Here is a 17,312-nt window from a genome sequence, read left to right on the forward strand (position 1 = left end):
GGCCCTAACCCACACACCTTTACAGGTACAGTCCACCCCCCTTCCCAAACCTGAAAGATACAAATCCCCTCCCTCCAGAATCCTCTATTTATGCTCCCCTTCAAGCTACAGTAACAGGCAGCCTAGGGTCACAGCAGGCACTCTACTCTCAATCTGTTGTCTTCCTGTCTCCTCATCAGGGTTATGCTTTACTAATCTGGCAGGACAGAAATACTAGTACACAGCATGAGAGATTAATCCGCCATAGAATACAATTTTAATCTGTAATAGGTTTAGGTTCGTTGATAAGACACGATGCCTGTTGGGAGCAGAATTCCAGGGAAGCGTTGGGTCCAGCTGGGTACCTCCCTCTGTGCAGATGAAAGCAGATGTGTAGCCATCTGTTCTCCTCTCCTATAATTTTTCCTCCTCTTTCTCAAATTTTTACATTATCTCTCCTCCAGTGACCTGCTATGCCCTGTTTTAAGAAAGGTCAAATGGGGTATGATTGAGAGAAGTGACCCTGAAGCAACATAACCCCAACATCCAATTTTAGGAAACGTGTATGAAAAGTTTGACATTGGATCCCTAATGCTTCATAGTTTATTTATAGAATTTAACTTTTTAATTATTTGATCACATGCATGTCATTTGTGACACTCACTTCACATGCACACTGCTTTGTAACTCCCTGTGGGCCAACTAATTAACGGTAGGAAATGGGGACGTGATCATTGGACTGCATCGAGCTCAGTCTATTAAAGCAATCCACTCCCAGACTGTGGGGGAGTAGGGGACAGGGACTCAAAAGGCCACTAAAAACAAACGAGTGTGACCGAGCGGAGGGAAGGAACAGATAGACGGAGAAAGAGGGAGGGATAGAGCAGAGTAAGGAGTGAGGAGAGTAGAGGACACAGTGGGCGCAGGGAGGATGTGTGTGACATTGGGCTGATCTTTGTCACAGGAAGTCCTAATAGCTGACTTGGTTTTGGGGACGGTGGCGGACAGCTGTCAAAGTCACACATCACCGGACCCCTGGTTGTGCGTCACACTGCCACCCTAGTGACCGCCAGTCTGGGCCTTTGTCATGGAAACTGATTTATGGATAATATGGCTCCAAATGTCATGTTTTATATGGTGGCTCAGTGCAGCCCTATCAAAAAATGAATGGAATTCTGAGTGAAGTTCCAAAACCCATAACCCCAACCATATGGCTTTCAGGTCACATAGAATTAAATGTTACCTTCAATTCAGTCTTTTCGCTGCAGTCATTTACATGTGCCTCTGTGCCACGGCAAAATGATTGCCGCCACGTGAAGAAAAAAAAAATGCAACATTAAATATTTCTGCGAAGGTGCACTTTGAAGATTCTAGAACAGTCCACATTTACTTTTTGTCTGCAAACAAAACGAGTAATGAATAGAAAAATCAGACTACACCAGAGTAGAATAGCTTCTGTTTACCTATTTGGCTTGTTGTATGTTATATGCGAGAGAAATATTCCTCTTGAGGCTCATTCAAGTTACGAGTGCCATAGGGAGGGAAACATGCATTCTAACAAGCAGTCAGTGCACAACAATTCTTGCTATCGCGGGGGAAACAGCAGTTTTAATGGCCTTTGTTAAAAACAGGGGGATCTTCCAGCTTTCCATTCCTACTTTATGTATTTCTTAACTCCTAAATATGGGCGAACTGCACCATTTTAAACCTGGTGTTTTTAGCAGAGGCATGGTTAAGCACATTACTGCTCTGCAATTCGCTGTGAGTGCATAGGGGAGAGTGGGGCTAAAATGCAACCCGGGTCAATTGTCGGGTAACTTGGGGTAAAATGCCACCCTACCTAAATATATATTTTTTTGAAGTGACTTAAAAAATTGTGATGAGACAAATTATATTTATTTGTTGAGCAAGAGTAGTGGCAACCAGGGAAAGTGTTGTGGGGGAAAATTGTGACCTGGAAGTGGTTTCTGTGAGAAGTACAGGCATGGGGCATTTTACGCCGTGTTTTTTGGGACATTCAATTCATCAATAGGATGCTAACCAGTTAAAATAAACTCAGCAAAAAAAGAAATGTCCTCTCACTGTCAACTGCGTTTATTTTCAGCAAACTTAACATGTGTAAATATTTGTATGAACATAAGATTCAACTGAGACATAAACTGAACAAGTTCCACAGACATGTGACTAACAGAAAGGGGGGGGGGGGGGGGGGGGGGTCAAAATCAGAAGTAACAGTCAGTATCTGGTGTGGCCACCAGCTGCATTAAGTACTGCAGTGCATCTCCTCCTCATGGACTGCACCAGATTTGCTAGTTCTTGCTGTGAGATGTTACCCCACTCTTCCACCAAGGCACCTGCAAGTTCCCGGACATTTCTGGAGGGAATGGCCCTAGCCCTCACCCTCCGATCCAACAGGTCCCAGACTTGCTCAATGGGATTGAGATCCGGGCTCTTCGCTGGCCATGGCAGAACATTGACATTCCTGTCTTGCAGGAAATCACGCACAGAACGAGCACTATGGCTGGTGGCATTGTCATGCTAGAGGGTCATCTCAGGATGAGCCTGCAGGAAGGGTACCACATGAGGGAGGAGGATGTCTTCCAGGTAACGCACAGCGTTGAGATTGCCTGCAATGACAACAAGCTCAATCCGATGATGCTGTGACACACCGCCCCAGACCATGACGGACCTTCCACCTCCAAATCAATCCCGCTCCAGAGTACAGGCCTCGGTGTAACGCTCATTCCTTCGACGATAAACGCAAATCCAGCCATCGCCCCTGGTGAGACAAAACCGTGACTCGTCAGTGAAGAGCATTTTTTGACAGTTCTGTCTGGTCCAGCGACGGTGGGTTTGTGCCCATAGGCGACGTTGTTGCCAGTGATGTCTGGTGAGGACCTGCTGTACAACAGGCCTAAAAGCCCTCAGTCCAGCCTCTCTCAGCCTATTGCGGACAGTCTGACCACTGATGTGCGTTCCTGGTGTAACTCGGGCAGTTGTTGTTGCCATCCTGTACCTGTCCCGCAGGTGTGATGTTCGGATGTACCGATCCTGTGCAGGTGTTGTTACACGTGGTCTGCCACTGCGAGGACGATCAACTGTCCGTCCTGTCTCCCTGTGGCGCTGTCTTAGGCGTCTCACAGTACGGACATTGCAATTTATTTCCCTGGCCACATCTGCAGTCCTCATGCCTCCTTGCAGCATGCCTAAGGCACGTTCATGCAGATGAGCAGGGACCTGGGCATCTTTCTTTTGGTGTTTTTCAGAGTCAGTAGAAAGGCCTCTTTAGTGTCCTAAGTTTTCATAACTGTGACCTTAATTGCCTACCGTCTGTAAGCTGTTCGTGTCTTAACGACCGTTCCACAGGTGCATGTTCATTAATTGTTTATGGTTCATTGAACAAGCATGGGAAACAGTGTTTAAACCCTTTACAATGAAAATCTGTGAAGTTATTTGGATTTTTACGAATTATCTTTGAAAGACAGGGTCATGGAAAAGGGACGTTTCTTTTTTTGCAGAGTTTATAACATTTAGGATCTAGCTAATGATTACCCCTAGGGTAAATGCAAAAATTTGCAACCCCATGTTTCAGCCTATTTATTTCTAGCCACAATGCTGCATCAGTTGGGCTACAGGTGATAATGTTTATTGCTAATAGCATACCTGAAAGTATGGACCATGCAAAGACTATATGCATGGTCCAATATGTTAATAATTTTTATAAATAATTTTACCAATATAGCTAGGTTTTCATCCAATTTGTGACAGATTTTGATGCGAATATTTGATAATCTGCTTTTGCCATTAAATTCCCATATACCGAATGGAAAAATACAAGTTAAATCGCATTTTCAACTCTTCAGATGGTTTTGTCAGATAAACTGTTGCTTTATATAGCAAATGTTCCTACTCTGGTCTTGGCACATGCGCTCTAGCCAACAGCTCACAGATACTGTTTGGGTAGGCTACCTACATTATGAGATTATGGATAACAGTGATATTATTTGTATTTGTCAAACGGTAGGCAAGCATCGATTATCCTGTCACCAGAATAAGACCCTCGATATGTATTGGAAAGGAGCGTCAAGCTCATCACCTTATACATTCACTACCCTGTGAAGTTCATTATAACTTATTTCATATGTAGCCTAATAAACTGCATGCTTTCCCCAATCGTAGTGGGTGGACCACACAAACATATCATCGCATGACAAAAAGATCCCACCACGTCGAACGAACAAACAAATTGTCTGTCGGCATTTATACAATTTTACCGCCGTTTCATGTTTCCATCAGCCAGGTCGTGACTATTTTCATGCGTCAGGTAATTCATCCGCATGAAGTGGTTGGATGAAAATGTGGTTTATGTTATTGGTCTCATTTCTGGAGGTGGAAATTGTCATTTTAAATGGTGTCATCAGAATTTATTTTTCATTAATTTGGAGTAGAATATCCTTTTTTAAAAGTCACCAGAACTCAGCTTCTCAGTCCTACATAAAAATTATCCAGGGGCACCGTGACTCTCCAACCCCCCCCCCCCCCCCCCCCCACTACTACAAATGTTCCATTTGAATCATCATTTTACCCTAATTCTATGGCTCTTGTCGAAACCAACTCCCATCATCCCTCCAATGACCTGGAAGCAGTACTGTACAGCCACAAGGTTACCAGTTTAACCAAGGGGCCGATATGTGATGTAACTGTTTTAATAGGCCTTTGTTAGTGAGACCCTTGTGTTACACAAACCTGTCTGTTTCCTGCATCTCCCCTGGTCTTTGGTTTGGTAAGCATTTCTTTGGTGGATCACCTCTCAGCCTCATTGGGGAGTGATGTGCATGATTAGCAGCTCACATAACGGCCTCCATTTTATGTGCACAGTTTTTTTTTTTCTCTTTTTTTTCCTTAATTGCGTCTCGTTGGTTGCATCGATGCCTGGGCCAGCCTCCCCCGGTGATGTGTTTACAGTCTGGTCAGTCGGTGTGTAGTAAAGTTCAAAAGTGCTTGCCTTAGCGGGAACGGTAATTATGCTCTAATTCACTAATTAAAAAAGTCGCTGGTAATTGATTGGCGCTGAGAAATGATCTGCGGGCATAGCAGGCTGGCGGGAAGGGCAGGCTAGCGGACGACTCTCAAGGCGCTGGTTGAAGATGCCAGGCCTTCTACTGCTGCTGTCTGACTGCCAAGATTACGTTGACATATTTGCTACACCATGACACTGGAGCGTTATTTCTAACTAAACAATACAACACACTGTTTAGTACAGGGCTGGGTTTCCCAAAAGCATTGTAGCACTTAGTTTCAATGGCATTAAGATGATCTTAGTGCTACGATGTTTTTGGGAAACCCAGCCCAGGTCAGTTTCATAGCGTAGCACAATGAAAAGAGTAAGATGGAACCTTGACATTTCTTCCTGACAATGTGATCTGATCAGTTTCTCATGTTTAGTTAAACCTCCTGGTCCTTCATCACTGATCGTATGTTCACATAAACCATGGACTAATACAGAACAGTCACGATAGTTGTCCTTAGTCCCTTTGAGGCACCCAAGATTTACATGGTGTACAAAGCAGCGGTGGCTGTGTTTTATGAAGGTGTGTTATTTATAGCCCTGAGAGAGTGGATGGATGGTAGTAAGGTGAGATGCATGGGTGTCTTTGTGCTTTTGAATAGGACACAGTAGAGATCACTACCCCAAGATTAATCACTAGGAGCAGCTGCCAAAGATGCAGAAATGTCCTTGTGTCCCACTACCCCTCCCTTATTCACACACACACACACACACACACACACACACACACACACACACACACACACACACACACACACACACACACACACACACACACACACGGTGTCCCTCACTCTCAATCAATTTTATGGCCCACTGGAAATGCATATTGATCACACCATCCCCTGACTTGGTTGCTAAGACGCTATCAACGTTTTATACAGGGAACTTGGTTGCTAAGACGCTATCAACGTTTTATACAGGGAACTTGGTTGCTAAGACGCTATCAACGTTTTATACAGGGAACGCTTGCATTTGGTCTGAATTCCAGAAAATATAAGAAAGAGCAATTTGTCTTAGTCGGATTGCCAGTCTCTCTGAAATAGAATCAGAATAGGATCGTGGTTGACCTGGTTTTGTATCACTCTGTTGACCTCCCCCTCTGTCTTTATCTGGTTGTGTTTGGGTCTCTGTTTCTGTGGTTGTGTTGTGGTATCCCTCTCACTGACCTGGTCTGGTTGTGGTCTTTGTCTCCGCAGTCCAACGTTTGAAGCCTCTGCTGACGGTCAGCTTCACCTCTGGAGACATCAGCCTGATGAACAACTATGATGACCTCTCTCCCACTCTCATCCACACTGGCCTCAAAGGTATGTGTGTTTCTATCAAGGTTATTATAGATTTCATTTTTTTATTTTCTATTCGTTTTTAGATTTTTCCGTTTAGTTTCAGTTAGTTTTCAGACCTGATTTGATAGTTTGTATTTAGTTTCAGTTGTATAAAAGTGTTTCTATTTTATTTTTTATATTATTAAGTTTCAGTTTTATTGTTAGGGTCAGAAAGCATGCGCGGGCCAGGCTAAGTTTTATTGTTAGGGTCAGAAAGCATGCGCGGGCCAGGCTAAGTTTTATTGTTAGGGTCAGAAAGCATGCGCGGGCCAGGCTAAGTTTTATTGTTAGGGTCAGAAAGCATGCGCGGGCCAGGCTAAGTTTTATTGTTAGGGTCAGAAAGCATGCGCGGGCCAGGCTAGGAGCCATTTGTGTTGTATAGTTTATTTTGTATTTTCAGGGGGGGTTGTTATCTGGGGGTGGGTGTTGTTATCTGGGGGTCAGCAATACATAAGGTGATGATGGGTCAGGTCATAGGTTAGGTTTAAAGGGGCAGTCAGCAGTTGCTACATCCATTGATTCTTGAAGACTATAACTTATAAATGTCTCGAGTGTAGTTTCAGCTGTTGTTCCTCATCAGAACCCAAAATAGAAGCTTGTTTTACTACGATGTTTGTAAATAAAGTAAATGTAAACACTCACGCCTCAAAACATGGTTAAAACTATCATTTTGATATCATGGATGGTCAGTCCTTGCATCCATCGCTCTGTCTATGAATTTTAAGGGGTTACATTTCTCCAGCCACAATCCCACATCTTTTTACCGAAGCAGTGGCGAGGATGATACTTTGTTTCTACTGCTGATTGATTTTATAATTTAAAGGGCCAATTAAAATGTGCTGAGTCTGGTGCAAAAAATATGGTGGAAAGAAACTCGCCCATGTTTACACCAATCCAATGCTTTTTTTGGACATGTACAGTGCATTCGGAAAGTGTTCAGACCCCTTGACTTTTTCCACATTTTGTTACGTAAAATGTATTAAATTGTTTTTTTCCCTCATCAATGTACACACAATACCCCATAATGACAACGCAAAAACAGATTTTTAGACATTTTTGCAATAAATAAATGAAATATCAAATTTACAAAAGTATTCAGACCATTTACTCAGTACTTTGTTGAAGCACCTTTGGCAGCGATTACAGCCTTGAGTCTTCTTGGGTATGATGCTAGAAGCTTGCCACACCTGTATTTGGAGAGTTTCTCCATTCTTCTCTGCAGATCCGCTCAAGCTCTGTCAGATTGGATGGGGAGCGTCATTGCACAGCTATTTTCAGGTCTCTCCAGAGATGTTCGATCGGGTTCAAGTCCGGGCTCTGGCTGGGCCACTCAAGGACATTCAGAGACTTGTCCCAAAACCACTCCTGCGTTGTCTTAGCTATGTGCTTAGGGTCATTGTCCTGTTGGAAGGTGAGCCTTTTCCCAAGTCTAAGGTCCTGAATGCTCTAGAGCAGGTTTTCATCACGGATCTCTCTGTACTTTGCTCCGTTCATCTTTCCCTCGATCCTGACTCGTCTCCCAGTCCCTGCCGCTGAAAAACATCCCCACAATGCTGCCACCACCATGCTTCACCGTTGGGATGGTGCCAGGATTCTTCCAGACGTGACTCTTGGCATTCAGGCCAAAGAGTTCAATCTTGGTTTCATCAGACCAGAGAATATTTTTTCTCATGGTCTGAGAGTCCTTTAGGTGCCTTTTTGCAAACTCCAAGCGGGCTGTCATGCCTTTTACTGAGGAGTGGTTTGTGGAGTGCTGCAGAGATGGGAGAACCTTCCAGAAGGACTACCATCTCCACAGAGGAACTCTGGAGCTCTGTCAGAGTGACCATTGGGTTCTTGGTCACCTCCCTGACCAAGGCACTTCTCACCCGATTTCTCAGTTTGGCCGGGCGGCCAGTTCTAGGAAGAGTCTTGGTGGTTCCAAACTTCTTCCATTTAAGAATGATGGAGGCCACTGTGTTCTTGGGGACCTTCAATGCTCCAGAAATTTGTTGGTACCTTTCCCCAAATCTGTGACTCAACACAATCTCGGAGCTCTACTGACAATTCCTTTGACCTCATGGCTTGGTTTTTGCTCTGACATGCACTGTCAACTGTGGGACCTTATATACAGTTGAAGTCGGAAGTTTACATACACTTAGGTTGGAGTCATTAAAACTAGTTTTTCAACCACTCCACAAATTTCTTCTTAACAAACTATAGTTTTGGCAAGTCGGTTAGGACATCTACTTTGTGCATGACAGAAGTCATTTTTCCAACAATTGTTTACAGACAGATTATTTCCCTTATAATTCACTGTATCACAATTCCAGTGGTTCAGAGGTTTACATACACAAAGTTGACTGTGCCTTTAAACAGCTTGGAAAATTCCAGAAAATGATGTCATGGCTTTAGAAGCTTCTGATAGGCTAATTTACATCATTAGAGTCAATTGGAGGTGTACCTGTGGATGTATTTCAAGGCCTATTTTCAAACTCAGTGCTTCTTTGCTTGACATCATGGGAAAATCAAAAGAAATCAGCCAAGAACTCAAAAAAAAAATTGTAGACCTCCACAAGTCTGGTTCATCCTTGGGAGCAATTTCCAAATGCCTGAAGGTACCACGTTCATCTGTACAAACAACAGTACACAAGTATAAACACCATGGGACCACGTAGCCGTCATACCGCTCAGGAAGGAGACGTATTCTGTCTCCTAGAGATGAACGTACTTTGCTGCGAAAAGTGCAAATCAATCCCAGAACAACAGCAAAGGACCCTGTGAAGATGCTGGAGGAAACGGGTACAAAAGTATCTATATCCACAGTAAAATGAGTCCTATATCGACATAACCTGAAAGGCCACTCAGCAAGGAAGAAGCCACTGCTCCAAAACCGCAATAAAAAAGCCAGACTACGGTTTGCAACTGCACATGAGGACAAATATCGTACTTTTTGGAGAAATGTCCTCTGGTCTGATGAAACAAAAATAGAACTGTTTGGCCATAATGACCTTTGTTATGTTTGGAGGAAAAAGGGGGACGCTTGCAAGCCGAAGAATACCATCCCAACCGTGAAGCACGGGGGTGGCAGCATCATGTTGTGAGGGTGCTTTGCTGCAGGAGGGACTGGTGCACTTCACAAAATAGATGGCATCATGTGAGAGGAAAATTATGTGGATATATTGAAGCAACATCTCAAGACATCAGTCAGGAAGTTGAAGCTTGGTCGCAAATGGGTCTTCCAAATGGACAATGACCCAAAGCATACTTCCAACGTTGGCAAAATGGCTTAAGGACAACAAAGTCAAGGTATTGGAGTGGCTATCACAAAGCCCTTACCTCAAACCTATAGAACATTTGTGGGCAGAACTGAAAAAGTGTGTGCGAGCAAGGAGGCCTACAAACCTGACTCAGTTACACCAGCTCTGTCAAAATTCACCCAACTTATTGTGGGAAGCATGTGGAAGGCTACCCAAAATGTTTGACCCAAGTTAAACAATTTAAAGGTAATGCTACCAAATACTAATTGAGTGTATGTAAACTTCTGACCCACTGGGAATGTGATGAAAGAAATAAAAGCTGAAATAAATAATTCTCTCTACTATTATTCTGACATTTCACATTCTTAAAATAAAGTGGTGATCCTAACTGACCTAAGACAGGGAATTCTTACTTGGATTAAATGTCAGGAATTGTGAAAAACTGAGTTTAAATGTATTTGGCCAATGTGTATGTAAACTTCCGACTTCAACTGTAGATAGGTGTGTGCCTTTCCAAATCATGTCCAATCAATTGAATTTACCACAGGTGGACTCCAATCATGTTATAGAAACATCTCAAGGATGATCAATGGAAAAAGGATGCACCTGAGCTCAATTTTGTTTGGATTTAGGCAACCTGGGAAGAAAAGAACAGATTCTCACTCTCTTCTGCTGTCTAGGCCTGTATCACCCACATTGGTCAGTGGTGTTCTTAAGGATAAGTGGTTTGTGTGTGTAAACTGTGTGTGTATGCTCACTTTCTCCTCTTCTCTGTGTGTGGTAGATGTGGTAGTCCAGTGGTGTTCTCAGGGCGATCTCCTGGCCGTGGCTGGGATGGAGAGAGCTGTCTTGCCCCCCGACTCCTCCTGTCTACCTCCTACCAGAAACGCCATCGTCAAGTTCTACAACGTCTGCGGAGAGCACATCTACACACTGGACACGCCTGCACAAGTAATAACACACACACTTAGACCAGCTCCTGTGGCACAGATGGCACACACACACACACACTCCAGCATCCACAACACATATTCAGTACCACACACACACACACAACACCTTACATTGGTAAACATACTATTGAGAAGTCACATCATATGCTATGAGTTCCATAGAATAATCACCATCCCCGTTCTCCCCAGCGTCCCATCACCACGCTGTGCTGGGGTCACCGGGACTCTCGTCTGTTCTTGGCTTGTGGCGCGGTACTCTACGTGGTGCGGGTGGATCACCGGGTGGCCAGCCTGCAGCTGCTGTGCCAGCAGGGCATCGCCGGGGCGCTCCGGGAGGAGAAGGACGTGGCAAAGCTCACCATGCCCTCTCGTCTCTGCTCTTACGTCACCACAGCCTTCACACCCACCATCAAGGTACAGGCTTTAGGGGATGTCACATACAGTATGGATATGTGTCTGGGAGGGTGAGGATGTGCTACTCTATGAAATGGGGAGGTTGAGGGTTCTGGTTTACCCACCTGGCTGACTGACATTCATACAGACTGACATACAATACAAATGGTCATTCAGGGTCATAATTCCAGGATAAGATAGGGGGTTGAAAAAGAGTTTAGCAAGGGATAAAATTGCTACTTGACTTGAGTCAGCACCAGGAGTCGCCGCTTTGCGTCAGAATGCTCCTCATTCATTCATCCTTTCTCTCTCTCTCCACCTCTAGCCCCCCATTCCAGACCCCAACAATATGCGTGACTTTGTGAGTTACCCGACGGCGGGGAACGAGCGGCTGCACTGCACCATGAAGCGGACGGAGGACAACCCTGAGGTGGGCGGGCCCTGCTACACCCTCTACCTGGAGTACCTGGGGGGCTTGGTGCCCATCCTCAAGGGCCGACGCATCAGCAAGCTCCGTCCCGAGTTCGTGATCATGGACCCCAAGACGGACGGCAAAGCAGGTGAGGTTATACTGGAGATACTGTGTGAGGAAAGTGTTGATGGTGTTTGTTTTGAAAATATCACATTGAAATCCTGCTCCATTATGACTGTTCTAACGAGGACTTCTAGACGATTCTGTTGCTTTGGGAGCTGGTTCAGCTTCTCGTATGACTGCTTTTTACTTGAAAAGTGTGAAGTCAGTATCTTCTTGTTAATAACCGTTAGTTACTCAAATATAATTTGTAAAAGTCTGCTGCCTAGCCAGAGCCTCCTTCCCTGCTCCTCCGGTACTTTTCCATTTATATAACATGTAGGACTAACTTGTGGTGAAGAAGTTTCAGACAGTGTTGGTTGGCATTGAGTGTTCTCAGTGTTAATAGTCTCACAGCCAGTCAGCCAGCCAGCCACAGTACAGAGCAGACTGGGCCCATGTTAACTGCTTAATGGCCTCTGGTATCTACCATAAATCACCTCCCTCCCTCTCCACTGCCCTCTCCTGTGATAAATGAATCCAGCCATGAAATGTATGCAGCCCATTCACTCTTAAATGCTGATAAAATAAATGATCTTGACCTAAACTGGAGCAGTTGCGGTTCAGGGCCCCATATGAATGAGAGAAGTTACTCATATGAATGAGAGAAGTTACTCATATGAATGAGAGAAGTTACTCATATGAATGAGAGAAGTTACTCATATGAATGAGAGAAGTTACTCATATGAATGAGAGAAGTTACTCATATGAATGAGAGAAGTTACTCATATGAATGAGAGAAGTTACTCATATGAATGAGAGAAGTTACTCATATGAATGAGAGAAGTTACTTGGAAACAATAGTTTGGGGGACTAAATAAGTTGAAAAGTTTGTGTTAGTCAGTGTGCGTCTGAAATTGGATATGATTTAATGTCAGTTTGTTCTTGCATGTCTAAGAAGAGGTGAAGGAAGTGTGCCCCCTGCTGTTAACACTGGGGATATGTATGTGTTGTGATAAAGGAAATAAACGTTGGTAAAGTCACAGTGGTTAGGTTGGATACCTATCAATGTCAGTTTGACTTATATCCCCATATGCAGAGATATACTGTAGTGCCTCTTGAATCAGTGACACTTAACGAATGATCACCCTGATGATATTATTCATAGAGCAGTAGACAGACACCCATCATTTCCCCATCACACCAACTTCATTGCATTACCCTCCACCCATCTTTCTTTCTCTCCATCCCCTGTTTCCCTCTCTCCTTCCAGATGAGGTGTATGGGAACAGTCTGATCTCGTCGATGATAGACAGCTGTAACTGTTCAGACTCCAGTGATATAGAGCTGAGTGACGACTGGGTCGGCAAGAAATCCCCAAAGATATCCAGAGGCAGCAAGTCTCCCAAACTTCCCAGGTAATAAACAGCCTTTATACTGCCTTCATTAATTAATTACAAGCATGTGTTTCATTTACATTCTTTGTTTTACTCACCATTTTGGGACGATTCTATTATTTGGAGTTCACAAGGAAACCCACATGTTCTGTTTGGACCTATAAAGTACTGACTAAGCCACTGCATTTTTGTCTACTAATGCTGCTTGAATGTTATGCTCTGTTTTGTTTCGTTTGTTTCTCTGCATCCCTAAACCTTTCTCTTTCATGTGCTACCTTCTCTGTAGAGACTTAGTCTGTCCCTTTACCAACAGGATCAATATTGACCCCAGGAAGTCCCCCAAACTGTCCCGCGCTACCCAGGAGATCTCGCGGTCGCCACGGTTACCCATCCGGAAGCCATCCATTGGGTCCCCAAGTCTCACCCGCAGAGAGTTCCCCTTAGATGACATCACACAGGTAATGGACCTCATTCTGATTTCCTTTGTGTCCTATCATCATACATTTAAGTTTGAGGGATTTGAAGAAGTACTGATTTGTATGTGGGTTTTGTCTTTTGCAGCATAACTACCTTGCTCAGGTCACATCCAACATTTGGGGAACAAAGTTTAAGATTGTGGGACTTGCCACCTTCTTGCCTACCAATCTTGGTGCAGGTAACTACCAATCAGTAACTTCTGAGGGAAATTAAAATGATTTTTAACTATGGTTCCAATGTATGTAACAACCTTCTCCACTCTTTCTTTTGCCTCCTATTATCCCCCTCCCTTCTATCGCTTTCTCTCTATCCCTCCACTTATATCTCTCTCTCTCTCTCTCTCTCTCTCTCTCTTCCCGTTCTCTCTCTCTCAGTGATCTACAAGACAAGTCTGCTCCACCTGCAGCCCAGACAGATGACCATCTACCTGCCGGAGGTGCGTAAGATCTCCATGGACTACATCAACCTGCCTGTGTTCAGCCCCAACGTCTTCAGTGAGGACGAGGATGACCTGCCTGTCACCGGGGCCTCGGGCGTGGCCGACGACAACCCTCCCTGCACTGTCAACATCCCTATTGCCCCCATCCACAGTCCCGCCCAGGCCATGTCCCCCACCCAGAGCATCGGCCTGGTCCAGTCCCTCCTAGCCAATCAGAACGTCCAGCTGGACATCCTATCCAATCCCACGGCCATCTCCTCCGTGGCTTCTGCAGGGGCGGGGGGGTCGTCTGACCAGGGCCAGGACACCATCCTGACCGCCCAGTACACGGTCCCCAGCAGGTACTCCAGTCCTGGACAGGTCATCTTTGGAGGGCTGGAGATGAGCCGGCTTCTGGTTGGGCCTCCTCCCTCTCATCACCACCAACAACAAAGCCATCCACAGAGCCATCAACAACCACTGCAGCAACATCATCAGCAACAACAAATTCAGCATCAACAACAACAGCAGCTACAGCACCACCATCAACAGCTACAACAACAGCAACAACGACTAGCGCAGCAACATCACCAACAGCAACTGGCACAGCAACATCAACAGCAGATCCAGCAGCAGCAGATGCTGCAACACCAACAGATGCAGCAGCAGCAGATCCAGCAGCAGCAGCAACACATTCAACAGCAGATCCAGCACATGCAGCAACAGCAGCAGCACATCCAACAACAGCACCAACAACAGCTCCAGCACCAACAACAGCTCCAGCAGCAGTTACAGCAGCAGCAACACACACAGCAGCTGCAGCAACAGCAGCAACAGATACAGCAGCATATGCAACAACAACAACAGCATCAGCAACACCATCAGATGCAGCAACAGCAGCAGATACAACAGCACCATCAGATGCAGCAACAGCTCCAGGTCCCTGTCCCCTCTCAGGTGTCAGGTGCAGCGGTGCACCAGCTCCAACAGGGCGCGCTCCAGATCCCTGTCCCCCACCCTGCAGGGGGGCTGGTGGCTGAGAGAAGAGTCAGCGTAGAACATGAGCACCTGCTGAAGATCAAACCCACCCGCTCTGCCCCCCAGCTGGCTGAGGGGGACACGGTGGTGTTCAGCGCCCCTCTGGAGCTCAGCAAGATGAACCCCCCGCCCCCCTACCCCGGGACGGTGGCCGCTGCCGCAGCGGCAGCCTCTGCTGCAGCAACCAATGCTGCCTCTGGACAGGCTGGGGGCAGTAACGGCACCCCGCCGCCAGTGGACCTGTGCCTGAAGAAGGGCGAGTTCTCCCTGTATCCTCCTGGCCAGCAGGCGGCACAGTACCCAACGCCGCTAGGCTACGAGCGGATAACTACGTTCGACAGCAGGGGTAACGTGGAAGAGGTGTGCCGGCCTCGAACGCGGCTTGTCTGCAACCAGAACATTTACACGCTCCAGGTCCCGGGAAGCTCAGCCACCCTCCGGGTTACCTCCTCTTCCTCAACAGACGGGAAGAAGATCCAGCTGCCCTACGCCTCGGCAACCCTCAACAGGCTCACCGTTCCCCGCTATTCCATACCCAGCGGAGATCCGCCCCCCTACCCCGACACAGCCAATCAGAACACCACAGGGGGGAGGAGCACCGGACAGAGGCTGGACAGCAGTCTGATCCACGCCACACTCAGGCGGAACAGCCGAGAGGCCGCTCTCAAAGTTTCCCAGATGCTGGACCCTCAGAGGACCCTGCCCCCTAAAGCCAAATCCCAAAACGCTACACTGGCGGCTTCCTACCAACAGAGGGTGCCCAAAGCCCTGTACACCTGCAGTCAGTGCAGTAGTAACAGCAGTGGGCTTAGCAGTGCAGCCAGCAGTGCTCCCAGTGGGACTGCGAATGGAATCGCAGGAGGTACAATCATTAGACAGGATTTTCCTCCAGGGAATGGAGCTCCTCACAGCACGGTGATCGTCCACTCCAACAGCGCTTCTCCCCTAGTCTCTCAATCCTCCTACAACCTGCTGAGCCTGGATGGCTCTGGGAATGGAGGAGGAGGTGGGAACAGAGACAGGGCTGACTATGTGAACTCAGCCTTCACAGAGGATGAAGCAATGAGTCAGTCATTGAGGCATCTGGCACTAGGGGGTGCAGATGTGTCTGGACTGACAGTCAAGAGGCCACCGCCGTACCAGTGGGACCCAGCCACCACTGAGGAGGTGTGGGTGCCCCAGGAACGGACTGGTAGTCTGAGCTCTGCTGGCCCCACCGGACCCCACAAACCACCCCCGCTCATCCTCAGCCCAGCCCAGCACCTCGACATCTCCCGGCTGCCTTTCATCCTCTCCCCCAAGTCCCCCACCAGCCCCAGTGCTGCCTCTTTCCAGGCTGCTGCTGCAGCTGCAGGTTACCAGATCTCCCTTCAGTACGCTTCTGGCACAACCTACAGTGGGCCCCAGCAGCAGCCCATGCCAGGCTCTCCCCGTCTCAGCTCCCCTAAGAAGGTGGTGGCCCCGGTCCCTTTCACCCAGCAGGATGCCACCCTGGTCCTACCACCTGGCTATCCAGCCAACCTGTCTAACCTGGCCTGCTGCCCCCTACCTCCAATGTACCCGGGGGGAAGCTCCTGTGCCGGGCTCCCCATCCCCCCCATTGCCCTACACACCCCCTGGGGCACCTACAACCCCTGCCCCCCCATGCCCAGCCCCTCGGGGACGCTGCCCCCCATGCCCCCCAAGCTCTCTCAGATGATGGTGGACAAGACAGTCCTCTCTCCCCCTCCTCCCCCACCACCTCCCCCTCCACCGCCCCCAGCAGAACTGCAGCTGCAGGGTCACGGTGGCTCACCAGAGGCCATGGCAATGGAGGCCGGAGAGGGCTTCCAGGAGGTCCTCTCCCTCAACGAGAGCCCCGTGCCCAGCAGTGCTGAGAAGTTCGGCAAGAAGAACCGCAAGCGGGCAGATGGCAGGGCTGAGGAGGCCAATGCACCGGCCATCGCCGAGGGAGGCAAATCCAAGAAGGAGGGCCGGGCCCTGGGCGACTTCAACTCTCTGATCTCCAGCCCGCGGCTGGGCAGCAGGGAAAAGAAGAAGCCCAAAGGCCAGAAGGAGCAGCAGCTGAAGGCTAAGAAGCTGAGCAAGGCTCCCACAAACAGCGAGTTCCAGGACAGCTCAGAGAGTGAACCTGAGCTCTTCATCAGCGGGGACGAGCTGCTCAACCAGTGCCAGAGCGGCAAGAAGGGCTGGAAGAGCAAGAGGAGCCTACGGGCGGCCAGCGAGCTAGAGGAGATCAAGTGCCGCAAGGCCAATGAGAAGGAGGACCGCGGGCTGGGAAGCCAGGGCTTTGTTTATGTGATGGCCAACAAGCAGCCACTGTGGAATGAGGCCACTCAGGTCTACCAGCTGGACTTTGGGGGACGTGTTACACAGGAGTCGGCCAAGAACTTCCAGATCGAACTGGAGGGGAGACAGGTGAGGTGGCTAGAGATGTAGTTTTTACACATAGATGGGAAATTGGGTATAGATAGTGTAGGAATGTAGAAGAGTGAATTCATTAGTTTCTAAGAA

The 17,312-nt window shown here is 47.4% G+C and overlaps 1 protein-coding gene across 2 annotated transcripts in view; it reads left to right on the forward strand.

The window, feature by feature from the left end:
- tulp4a (TUB like protein 4a) overlaps window positions 1-17,312 on the forward strand; it is a 50,883-nt gene that overhangs the window by 30,276 nt on the left and 3,295 nt on the right. The window contains exons 6-13 of one of the 2 annotated variants that reach the window (XM_014205638.3): window positions 6,247-6,354; window positions 10,396-10,562; window positions 10,754-10,978; window positions 11,283-11,517; window positions 12,742-12,886; window positions 13,152-13,323; window positions 13,427-13,520; window positions 13,717-17,216. In XM_014205638.3, the coding sequence (XP_014061113.1) occupies window positions 6,247-6,354; window positions 10,396-10,562; window positions 10,754-10,978; window positions 11,283-11,517; window positions 12,742-12,886; window positions 13,152-13,323; window positions 13,427-13,520; window positions 13,717-17,216 (4,646 nt within the window). The remainder of the gene's footprint in view (window positions 1-6,246; window positions 6,355-10,395; window positions 10,563-10,753; window positions 10,979-11,282; window positions 11,518-12,741; window positions 12,887-13,151; window positions 13,324-13,426; window positions 13,521-13,716; window positions 17,217-17,312) is intronic. The other variant, XM_014205639.3, reaches the window with a different exon arrangement.

Source organism: Salmo salar, chromosome 06, assembly GCF_965601325.2.
Source record: "Salmo salar chromosome 06, fSalSal1, whole genome shotgun sequence".
Lineage (NCBI taxonomy): Eukaryota > Metazoa > Chordata > Actinopteri > Salmoniformes > Salmonidae > Salmo > Salmo salar.